The 12917-nt window shown below is 27.5% G+C and overlaps 1 protein-coding gene across 2 annotated transcripts in view; it reads right to left on the bottom strand.

Moving 5' to 3' along the window:
• Positions 1 to 331: 331 nt before the first annotated feature.
• Positions 332 to 12917, bottom strand: part of LOC130676627 (proteoglycan Cow) — a 35405-nt gene continuing 22819 nt past the window's right edge. Inside the window, exons 3-10 of one of the 2 annotated variants that reach the window (XM_057482976.1) lie at positions 10780 to 10882; positions 10190 to 10321; positions 6385 to 6530; positions 5600 to 5763; positions 2972 to 3209; positions 2655 to 2814; positions 2355 to 2581; positions 332 to 2263 (exon numbers count right to left, since the gene is read on the bottom strand). In XM_057482976.1, the coding sequence (XP_057338959.1) occupies positions 2115 to 2263; positions 2355 to 2581; positions 2655 to 2814; positions 2972 to 3209; positions 5600 to 5763; positions 6385 to 6530; positions 10190 to 10321; positions 10780 to 10882 (1319 nt within the window). In that variant the 3' untranslated portion in view covers positions 332 to 2114. Of the gene's footprint in view, positions 2264 to 2348; positions 2582 to 2654; positions 2815 to 2971; positions 3210 to 5599; positions 5764 to 6384; positions 6531 to 10189; positions 10322 to 10779; positions 10883 to 12917 lie in introns of both variants that reach the window. The other variant, XM_057482975.1, reaches the window with a different exon arrangement.

Raw genomic sequence — 12917 nt, 5'->3', positions numbered from 1 at the left:
CTCTAGCTCTAGCCAAGCGTTATCTTATAGCGAGAGCTAGAGCTAGAGCATTTCTGAATGCACTCATGTTCGTTAGCTCTTGGTTTCGAATTCCGGCGCCAGCAGATTATTTTAAAAATTTTTCGGCAGTTTATATTTTCTAGTACTTATATTTACTATTCACATAAAACAATAAATTATTAATAATATAATAATATACCAATAAGTAAACGATTTGAATTCTTTTTTTTTTTATTTTGACTAGAGATATTTAATAAAATTTAATCGGGAAATAAATGATCAGGTATTTATAGATATAGTTTTTTATATTTAAAAAAAGAAATTTCTACAACAATCTTTATTAAATAATGGATTCTTACAGCCGTATTTGTAATATATCAATTATATATATGGTATCTACGGTAGCTTCAAAAATTAAGTAAAAATTTTATTTTTTTTTTCATCCAGCACATTTTTTTATCATTATTCACTAATAATAATAATAGAAATATGACGTACAAGATAATTTGTCAAGTTACCTATTTATTGTATATAGTTATATACAATGCGTAGTATGTTATATTTAATATGAATACTATATATTTTGCAATCGAATTAATTAGGTTATTAGTCATTGAACTAAATAATTAATTATTGCAGAATATTATGGCAAGATGCTTAATTGGGACTTAACAATTATATTTGATTCAGCTTTTACAAATACTGATTCATTATATAAAATAATGAGCTTCATTAATATAAATTAAATTAATTAAGAGACAAGTATGGAAGGAATCAACATTAAAGTTAATTGAATAATAAATAAACAAAATAATTATTAAGCTTCCTTATTTAAATAAAATATTCGATTGTCTAAATTACTTGCATGCATTATTAACGGTACTACAAAAAATTACATTAAAAATAATTAATTAAAATTTATATGGGGACGGAAGAGCTTAACGCGATGACATTAGCTGTACTTTTATATACTCATTGCTTCTAAAATTATTTTCTATTCACATTGTTCACACCAATTTTTATTTTTTTTTTTTTTTCTCTACTATATATATTTATATATATTATTCTTATTCTATATTCATCTAAAATATTAACACAATACTTGCATTGAGTACAAGTTATAAGTAAAAATGGATATTCTTACACAGGAATAAATAAAATGTCAACATCCCTTCTTAATATTTTCGGTAAAATTAATTTTATGTCTCAAGATCAATCATTTAATTATAAATTTAATGACAAAAATAATTCATAATTCTATAAAATTATTCCAATCGGAAATTTTTATAAAAATTCAATTGATATTACAGATTTAATAATCGAAAATATTAAGGAGTGATTTTTACAAGTTCCATTTATAATATTATTATTATAATTATTATTATTATTATTTACGGTATAGCTACGGTAAATTTATAAATAAAAAGACCTTTATCTTTAAAGATAAAATTTAAAAAATGATTTATGAATGTGAGCATTTATGCGACATTGATTAAGCGATTTTGATATTTTTAATTTTTAATAGCTAAGATGGTCGCAGTTTTAAGATAATAATAATTATTATTATTATTTTAAGGCTGTAGATTAAGTATTGGATTTTGATATCTTGTTCAATATTTATAGAATCTGCAGCGCTGTTAATCTAATGATTATAAATTATATTAAAAAAATGTATCATCGATTTTTATTATTCTTATTGACACTTTTTAAGTGATCAACTTTAAATTACGTTTTTTTTTCTTCATTACATCATTAAATAAATATGAATGTTTATACGTGAAGGTCGTGCGAATAATATTTAGTGTACAAGTTTATGTTAAATTCTAAACATATAAGAATCTGATTTTTAATATTAGAACCGACCGCTATTGTAATTGTATATTAGCGAAGGACGGCAGGGTGGATTTATTATTAAGTTTAATGAGAATTAAATTCGACGTTTTTTTTTTTTTTAATAGGCTCATTTCTATTGATAAGATCGATATTTTATATTATCGAGAAATTTATTATTATGTTTATTTTCCTTGTCAGTTCTTGAAGAAAACAAAAGAAAAAAAAAAATATATTTTCAAGGTGCTTAATAATAGATTTTGAGAAAAAAAAAAAAATCAAGTTTAAAAATCAAGTGGTTGATCCGCTGAACCTTCAAGATCATTTCCAGAATCTATACCATCATCTTCATCATCGTCGTCACTAATTTCATTTTCAAGATTTACGCTGTTTGTCTTCAAAGCCTCATTACTTATCTTGCTGATAATAGCATCTGTATAATTAATATTTAATTAAGTAACATATAAAATGTATTCAACAGAAAAAAAAAATATATTAATAATCAAAGTAATACGTACACTTACCGCAATCTGGTTTAGAACCACGAGTACGAGTACCAGCAAATTCAATACCATGAGGATCAACACACCAACATAAACCTAATCCACGATGACATTGAATACTGCGATAATATCCTCGTGAATCACAAGCTGGTGCGACATCAGGAGAAGATCGCCTGCGAACTGCAGCACAAGGTCTTTCTGCTTTTGAAAAGCATCCACACCATTCTGGACCGCTTACAAAAATATCTCTGAAGAAAATAATTTTAATTATTGTTTTAAAAATTAAATAATTAATTGATAAATAATAATTAAATTACTGACCCATCCGTATCACATGCATCAAGGAATGGTTTGAGACATGGCTCATTTTGATCATGTTCAAGGCTATACAGCTCTGCAAGAGAGATTCGACGATCTTCATCATTATCCAAATGTCCAAACATCCACCTGACTTCTGGTTGGCATCCGATGGGGAAATGACCTATTTTTAAATAAAAACTACTACAGTAAGACGCAACCTTTCATTTACCCGTTTAATTACTTGAATCTAATTAAGGGTAAGAATGATTTATGGTTCGGTCGATACTTTTGTTGAAAACGATTAGTTACAGAGTTTGAGAAGAGTAATAATATCTTACCCTTAGACTTAACATGTTGACGACGATATTTGGAATCAGCCATTACTACTGAGAACCAGTCTAACAATCGATTAGCCATAGCTGGTCGGGAGGAGGGTGGACAATCAGTGTTTCGTAATCGATTGAACTTGGCTTCAGGGGAATCGAAAGTAGGCTTCAAGGTTGCTAAATTTTTACCGATTTCATTACTCATTGAATGCTTTATGTCTTCTTCGTATTTGCTGTTGAATCCCAATCCCTGCCAATTTTAATATTTAAACATTACATATTTTATAAGCTTTGTGTCTAAAGAAAATTTAGTGGCTATCACTTTAGACGAGTAATTTCTGGACACTATAGATTTTTTGTTCCGACGTTGTAAAATAAACTTGAGTACATTTAAGTCTTAAGTACAAGTGTCGTATTTTACTTTTTGTTGTTACGAAACTGTATAAAAAAAAAACAGCATATTTATTTTTATTTTTAAAACATTGCTGTGTATAGTTTATAACAATGGTGCTGCATTGTTATAAACGAATGACCTAGTTATAACAACCTATTATCACAAAATACATGAAAATAATTAGGAGTATATACGGATTTTATTCACTCCGCTCCAGAGTTTTAGCACTTAAATAAATTTATATTCTGTAAAAATAACTTTTTCATGAGGAATATAATTTGTACTCGGTATAAATGTTAAAAGATAGTAGAAAATCTAACGTCAATAAGTATCAGTAATTTACTCCGCGAGTTTTTATACTACAATTTCACTCTGCAGAGTTTTTTAATAAATAATATTTTCTAAAACTCCCTTTCAGAGTGAAAACATAAAAAATCATTAATTCCGCTAATTTTTTACAGTGTAACTTCTAATGAAATAACGTTTTCTTGATTAAAAAGTTTATAAAATTGTGTTTAGAGAAAAATTAACAAATCATTATTAGGTAGGTAACATTAATCAATCATTAGTTTACCCGCGAAAATATTTAAACGTTAAATGTCTTTTGGTTAAAAATAGTTTATTTTATACTTGTAATGTTTCAGTTCAGGCATACTCAGCAAAATTTTATTGCCAATTATTTCAACAGTCATTTTTCTTTTAAAGTCAAGAAGGGTTTCACCCGCCCCCTCTCTTTCATTTCCTTGTTGAAACTTGTCCTTTGAACCTCATAAGGTACACCGATAAATTCAAACTAAAACTATTATTATATAGATGATCTACTAACACTTAATAGTTGACTTATATTCAAATAATAATTATAGGATTGATAATTTAATACTTTTTATGTTAAAATAAAATAAAGCTTAAAAAAAGCTTTCATGGTTGATATAAAGCAGATCTAACTTTGCACTTAAAATTTCTTTGGATATAAAACATCTCACGTAATTATATCAACGAATATTCACAGTTGTTGAGAGAAGAATAAAAGAATTCATTTATTCAATACGTCATTGTCAGACAGTTGATACGGATATACATTTTTTTAACACTAAAAATTTATTTAAATATTATCGTATAGATAAAATATAAAAGCTTACGATAATTATCTTTATTTATTAAAATTATTTTAGTTCCGTTTTATATTTATTTCATCATAAGAAAAATCGAAATGTAAATAAATCATCGTGTGGGCGACATCAAGAAATTTACACTGGTTTAAATATTTAAACATGCAGGACATTGAAATATTGAAAACATTAAATCATTTATAAGGTTTACCTCAGCAAAATTCAATATTAAAGTTGAGTTATGAAAGTTTCAAATAACATAGTATACAACGTTTGCCCAACTTTTTTATACTCTCACGTTATTTCCCAGGTTATTAATAATATTATAATCCAACTTAAAAAAAAACTATGCTATAGTAAAAAATTATATTTCAATGGAAAAAGATATTTTTTATTTCCTAAACTGACCGATCCAATAGTTTTGGTGCTTAACTCTATATATGGTACTTGACTTGTTAATTAAAAAGTGTATATTATTGAGCAAAAACTCGTATGTAAATAATATCCATGCGCTTATATCTCATATATATGGAAATAGTTTCGACAACTGAAAAAGAATTTGAATTTTTTTCAATATGGTTTCTTATACTATTCATTTTATTTTAAATTGAAACGGATAGAGAAAAATACTGTTATTGGACTACAAATGGATTGAGTCGGAATAGAAGCAATAAATGTTTTATTTTTAATAAAAGTTATAATAATATTTTACAAAATTTCTGGATTATAATGGCATAAAAATTATAAGAAATAAAACAATACTAAAGTTTTTTTTTGTAGAATACAATCTAATTACTTTAGATTAATTTACAGTAAGACCTGATCTGTATTATGATTTACTTGACTGAATCTGAATGAGTACTAAAAGTTAAAACGAACAGAAATGGCCATTTGTTTTAATTCGAATTGGAAATCACTGGAGCGTATAAAAGAACATTATTTTCTGACAAATTAATCGGGATGGATTATATTAAATGTATTAGTGAGAGTTAAAATGGATGGAAACATTATTTTAGTCATACCTAATCTTTGCGTATAAATTTAGTAGTACTAGTATAATGTCTATACGAATTTGCTAGGGTGTGGCCAGAATAAAATTCAAGAATTGCCATAAACAAATAGACTTTTTTTATGTACCTTTGGACGTTTGCTGTATTTGAGATACTGATAATGGTGATTATCGTAATTAAAATCACGTGGAGTGAGTGTGATGTCACGATTTCGACCAGATTTCCCCAAAAAATTTTTTTCAAGTTTTGCTTGAGGTATTTTTTTTGTATGGACTTTAAGATCTGATCCTCCTGAAACAATAAAAAAATAAAAAAAGTTAAAAGTGTAAACGATTTTTTTTTTACTGTTTTTATGTCAACACTCATTTACAAAACATATTTTTAATACTGTAATATTTATGGTGAAAAATTTTATACGGATTCGATCGGTAGTGGAACAATTTTGCGTAAACATTTGTTTCATTGGAACAAATTCAATTAGTGTGATAACTCCCAGTAGAAATTGCTGTGTCAGAGGGTGATAGTACGAATGTTCATGCGTGGATACTCGGAAAATTTAAATGGTTTTTAATAATAAAAAAACCTCCTCGTTTATAAATTTCCCAATGATTATTTTCCCAATGTGTTGTATAACTTATGCACATATATGAATTTTAAAATAATATTATACGTTAATAAAATTTATACATTACTCTTGAAAATTACGGTTCCGTTACAAGTTATGTTTATTTAATTAATATATAAATGGATTATTTATAATACGTTTCTGTATGTTAATATTAAAATTATTATTATTTCAATGAAACTGTTTTAAATCAGATAAAAAATTAATTCCACAGCAATGTATTAAGAAAGTAATAAAACAGTAATGAAATATCTGTGATAAGCTTAATCACGCTTTGACGCAGTTACCTTTGCACGGACAGAATCCTTTACACGCGATGTGAACTGAGGTATGATGAATGCAATTGTGGTACTCGAGACGGCATGGTGAACTGTATGTGCGATTGTCAATTCCGCAGAGGAAGTTTGGTTTAACTACTGGGCATTCTTGACACCTGAAAATTAGTTAATGTTTTAATCATTTACTCATCTAATGATTACTGTTTATAGTAATTCATTCAATAGTCGGCTATATAAAATTTTATAGAAAGCTTTTTAATGGTTTAAGAATAGAATTTCGTGCATTTCTAGCAGGAAAAACTCGGATCAAGTCCGGAGGAAGAAATTTATTTTCGGGCGGAATTGAAACTTAGAGTTTCATCCTATTTTGTCCAGTTTCGTCCTCTTGACACTGTGTGACCGTTTTACCCACAGTAGTCCATAACTCTGCCCCTTTTGGGAATAACTACTCTACTTATTGCATTTCTGTCTCTTGTAGGAAAAAAAATTTTTACAATGGGACCTGTCTTGGCAGAATATTGGGCTGCAGGAAGTTATCATCCCGATACTCAAACAAGCTTAGACTAGGCTTTAATTTTTATCATTTCTGCCTCAGAATAACTAAGTATTGGGCTAAGTTAATTTTATTAGGAAATATAATCTGTGCATTTTGTGATTGAGAAACTTTCATTTTTCATCCAGTCACTGTCTGATTTAATTTTTTATTTAAGAAATGAGATGTAAAAAATATTATAGCAAGACAACAAAATTATTTTTTAAAGAATTTTGCTTTAACCCTCCAGGCCTTCTGGTATCTAACCAGCTACAAATATCCATTCTTTTGTATCGCTTCGTTTTTCTGATTTCAACAATATCATTATTCATACAGACGTTTTCATTAGGTTTTTTTTTTTTTGTTAGTATAAAATTTATGCTTTCATATATATTCAACTGTATACATCTAAACACATATACGATTTCAATGACTGAAACACTTTGATTCACTTGAACCGATAGGATTCTATGAATGTGAAATGTATATATATGATTCCCTACGGCATTATATAAAAACTTTATATTTTTCAATTACGTTTTTATTTCTGTAAAAAGAACTTTAGTTTTCCGCAAATTGAAAAATATATATATTTTTCAAGTATAAAAAAGTTTTTTATATTTTTAGATAAAAATTTTAGCTGTAAAGCACATGATATAGAAATTTTTATTTTCAACAGGTTTTAATAGTAATCATAATCATTATTAAAGTTGATATGCTACAAAATATAAACAAAAAATGGTAACTTTCGCTATAAACAGAAAAAAAATTTTTAATTTTTCAAAACTTTGTTATTAGGTTTTATTTACTATGGTAGGATCAAAAGGCTTTAATACACTTAATTAAAAGTAAGAAAAACAAAAATAGATACCTTATAAATTGTTATTTAACTACTTATTCAACTGAATAAAATTACTATCGTTAAATTCACAAATTACAATAAAAATTAATGATATTTTATTTTCACAAAGAAAATTTGAAATGTCCGCTTTTATTTTCCGATTAGAGAGAGCGAGTACACAATTACAAGGGTATAAAGTAAAATTCATCTGAGACGATACTGAACAACTTGTATATACGAATTAAATTCTCAAAAGAATTTAATTAATTTTGTTAAATTTTTGTTTCAACATGGTCTTTTTTTACGTTTTACCTCAAAGAGTTTAAATAAAATCGCTCTTGATCTCTTCATGTTTTTGATCAAATTGTTTGAGGCGTTTCTTAAGAAAATTCAAGTAGTATAATGACTTAATGCATTCTAATAAATTAATTCCTGTGAAAATTTAATTGGTCTATAAAGGAAATAAAATAAAAAATTTTGTATAGCTGGAAAATCGACAGAGACAAAATGTTGGAAAAAATAAGAAATACGCATCTACATTATTAATGTAAAACAATATATTATCCGCTCGATATGGGTCAGAGTTTTAGGATTAAAATTTAACGTAAAATATATCACATTGAGTTTGGATAGGCAATAAACGTCAATATCTCAAACCATTATCTCAAATTCTGACGTTATACCGTTTTAAGATTCACTAAATTATCAGATCACATATTATTTTTATTTATGTAGTTTGAATTTCATCTAAGACAAGTTAGATTTATGATCATATTGTATTGATAAATTTTTCTTATTTGATAATATTTTCAAGTTTTTATTATGTATTCGTATTAAAAGTCAATAACAAATTAAATAAAATTAATAGTATATTACGTAACTAGTGGACTAAGTCAGCCATTATTCGTCAAACGCAATGGTTTTATCACTAGTCGGAGGCGTACACCCACAGTAGTTAAAGACATTGCGTTTTACAGATAATGGTTCAGTCCACATGTTACGCACTATCAGTTATTCAACGCATGTCTGGTAATTCTGTTTTATAAAACCTGTAAATCTATTTAAGTCTTGGTAAAATTGCTAAAAATGTTAGTGTATGTCATTGTAAAACTATTTGACATCAACGGCCAGTTAGGGTTCCCTTTACAGCTGCAACCGTGTATTCGTCGAATAAAAATTTTAAAAGTTTTTAATCTCTATGTAACTAATTACAAAAAAAAAATGAAGTATCATAAATAATACATAAATGCGTTTTTAAATTTTGGGTAAACAGCTTCCTTGAGTCTGTGCAACTATAGAGAGAACAATGAGACTAAGCAAAGGATTCATAAAAAAGTTAAGTAAGATGAGATAAAGAAGTAAAAGAAGTTTCTTCTCTCTTCTAGTCATATATGCTAGTATACCTGCCGTAGTATAGTTCTTTCGCTTTTATAATGTACGAGGGTAGTCGCCTCTTTTATTGCCGAGTAAGCTTACGTCGACTATGAGTATATACCCTATATACTCACGCTCCTTTGGCCGTTATTTTTACTCGTCTCGTTTCTTTAAAAATTGTAGCCACACTGGGATAAAATCCTGACATTTTCTACTACCTTTAAACCGATCTCTTCACTTATGTATATTTATTATTTCCGTGTATAGTAATATTTATGACATTACTTTATTATTTTTACCAATGTATTGTTAATTATTTTCATTACTATTTTATTCTCTTTCAATTTTTTAAGTAATTTATTTTTTTTATTTTTCATTATTAAAAGCTTTATCTAAGCGGATGAAAGTTTTTTTTCTTTGCAATATTTAATTTAGTTATAGTCATTTTCATGATGATAAAGTAAAATTTCAGGAAAAACAAATTGAAAAAAAATATCTTTCAAGTACACAAAATTGTTTTTTTTTATTTTTGTCGAAAACTTTTTCACATGTTTAAATATATCAAAAAATACCAAAAACAGATAAGATAAAAAACCATTTTTTTTTTTTTTTAACTGAAAAAATGATAATTTATTTTGATATGTCTTAACTTATAATGTAAACTGAGAAAATCGAATTCGTTTTCGATTCGATTGCTCTTCCAGTTGAGTTACCCGAGCCTATCTGCACATGATGTATATTTTGGTCGATGGGGGGTTAAAAATTTCTACAATTGTTTTTCTGCTTACTTTAAAGAAAAAAAAGTGCCAAATTAAAACAAGCCTTTCTTTTGTTTCTGAAACTACAACGTAGAACTTGTGAAAAACTTGAAAGAGAATATAAAGAAACATGCACTTGGGTCGATAACTGGATGTAGCACTTGTATTTCACATATTGCCTCGGGTTGGGACAGTTTTAGGTCAACTCACTAGTTATTTTTCATTAAAAAATAAGAAAAAACGTGCAAAGAATGAAATTTCAAATTAGTTTTTTTAAAATTTAACTTTATTGTTGTCAATGGCACTTACTTAGTTTCATCTTGATCTTCATCTTCATCATCTTCAGAATCAAAGAAAGCATCGTCATCTTCACTGTCAACTGAGGTATCTGTTCGCATTCTCCTTTGTTGCATGGCTCGTGATTTAGGGATTACAATATCACTGAAATAAATAAAATTTAAAACTATAACTATAAATAAACCCGAGCTCTAGTAGATGTCAATAAAATAAAAATTGGCAAATAAAACTATTTGAATTAGAGAAAGCTGTATAATTAATCCGGTTAAATACCCCTGAGGCTTATAGAGATGATTCTGCAATGTAGTTCGGTTATGCCAACAGTTTGGCAGTTCATTACGGTATTTGAGACTAATACAGCCGTTAATTGTGGTTAATAAATGTAACGGTAGTTATAAGTACGCTATGTGACTACTTTGTGATTTACATTTAATATCATCGAGAATTTAATTATTAATTACTTTTAAAAACAATTTATTTACTTGTAGATTTATTTGCGTGAAACTATAATGGTTATTTTTTAATGAAATTTCAAGTCAATGCAATTATAACAAAAAAATTATATAAGATTAAACACAATAATTGATTAAAATCACAATTACCCTGATTTGTGAAGTTCTTTTTTTGAAACACAGACTGCAGTAAACGTATCTTCCAATAGACATAACTCTTTCTTTTTGCAATTTAATGGCCGACACAGTTCACCTGTAAATAAAAAATACAACTTAAAAAATCTCGGGTTTTCGATGAATGTGAATGTTTTTAAATTTCAAAGAAATTTTTCATTATTTGTCTGTGTAAAATTTCGACTATGTAACAGAATAACATCATAAAATATACATCTAAATATCTCAATAATTAAATATTACCAGTCATCACTGTCTCAAAACCTAGACAAACTTTTAGTTTGCTGCCATTAAAGTTTAAACCCAAGTTACAAAATATTTGAACGGCAAAATTTTGAATACCTACAACAAGCGCAAATTAGAGCCGTATCACTAAATGACTTTTGTGACTTTTCAATTGACAGGTTTGATAAATCAGGATAACTAGACAACCGTTGAATAAAGTATAATGTGTCGTAACACGTGGACTAAACTATTATCCGTAAAATACAATGTCTTTAGATTCTAACTCGTGCTAAAGCCATTGCGATTGAGGAATAATAGCTGACTTAGTCCACTCGTTATGTAATGTACTATTATTATCCTCTTTCGTACGGCCAATTTGAAACCACTCGACACCTATTATTTAGTAATAGTAAGAAAAAGTGTAATTTACAGTTTAATCTAAAATCCTGTCATGTTTTGATTTAACATCATTATATAAGTAAAAACTTTGTAAGTGAATGTAGAGCATGTTATGTTTGATTCGTGCGATATATAATTTAGTATGAAAATAAGCTTTCAACAGCCGTAAAGACACTAGGGTAATCGGAAATAATACTTAAAAATTTAATTTCAGTTTTTCTCACTTTTTTAAATTTTAGATTTCACTTAAAGTGTAGGTCACTAATAGAATTAACTTAATTAAAATTTTTAAATGCTTCTGAGTTTTTATTGAGAAAAAAAATGGAGAATTCTATTAATTATAATAAGAGCTATAATTATGAAAAAAATTAATCTTTATAAGAAAGTTTTAAAGGATAAAGGATTTAATGTACGAACAAAGAGTGATGAATTTCCGTAAGAATAATATAAGATATAAGAGAGAACGAAGAGAGTTAGAAAGAGAAAAAAAATAACTTCTAGATTGGCCATAAGAACAGAAAATCGAATTGTGAAATATAGCATAGTTGAGAGTGCGCAAAGTTCGAGACGTGTGAATTCTCCAATGTAGATAGATGGAAAAATTTGTCAGGATGAATTTATTTATTACATAAACTCGAGAGAAGTCTAGTGTAAGTTTACCTGGTATTTCTCAAGTTACGAATAGATATTTATGAAAATATATATATTTCCGAACATTACATCGTAATATTTTTTATCTTATCAACTAACATTTTTAATAAAAGAAAAACCTCAAAATTTTAATATTATTTACTAGAATCGATTACTTGGTCATATCTGTAGAGACGACTGGGCAATTTTTAGCCTGCATGCAATCAAGTAAAAAATACATTTAAATTAGCACGAAAATTTTATCAAATGACGAGATAAAAAATATTTTTTTGTAATAACGTAGACTCATGTAGGCTAGAATTTTGATTCGTGTATGCAAAAGATGTATTTGAATACAATAAAGGTTAAGAAGCGCAAGTGATAGCCTACAGAATTGAAGAGAGTGTAGGGGAAACCTGCACATTGAATGTGGCGGTTACCATGGAAATAGGGGAGAATTTTCCCTTGAACATTTTCAAGGCGCCGATGGGACTCGAATTTACCGAGACACGTCAGCACCATGATTATATAATATCATTTATTTTTTTAACATTATGTTGGTAAATAATTGCATTTTACGTAATAAATTAAAAAAAATATAAATTAAGTGATGTTAAAAAAATAATTAATAAATCAGAGCTATATATTTTTATAGTTATGACAAGATATATCAAGTTATTTTATGATGATAATAATAGAAGGATCAAACGTTGATTGCGAGATCGTCAAGTGTATACTCTTAGCTCAATGTGGTTACGGAATCCCCTGATGATAGATTTAGCCATGCTAATGACATGAGAATGACATACGTGAGGAGCTCCAACTGTATGAACATGAAGGAGGGTTTGATATCCAGCATG

The sequence above is a fragment of the Microplitis mediator genome, chromosome 10, assembly GCF_029852145.1.
Source record: "Microplitis mediator isolate UGA2020A chromosome 10, iyMicMedi2.1, whole genome shotgun sequence".
Taxonomy (NCBI): Eukaryota; Metazoa; Arthropoda; class Insecta; order Hymenoptera; family Braconidae; genus Microplitis; species Microplitis mediator.
This window is presented reverse-complemented; position numbering and strand designations above follow the sequence as displayed.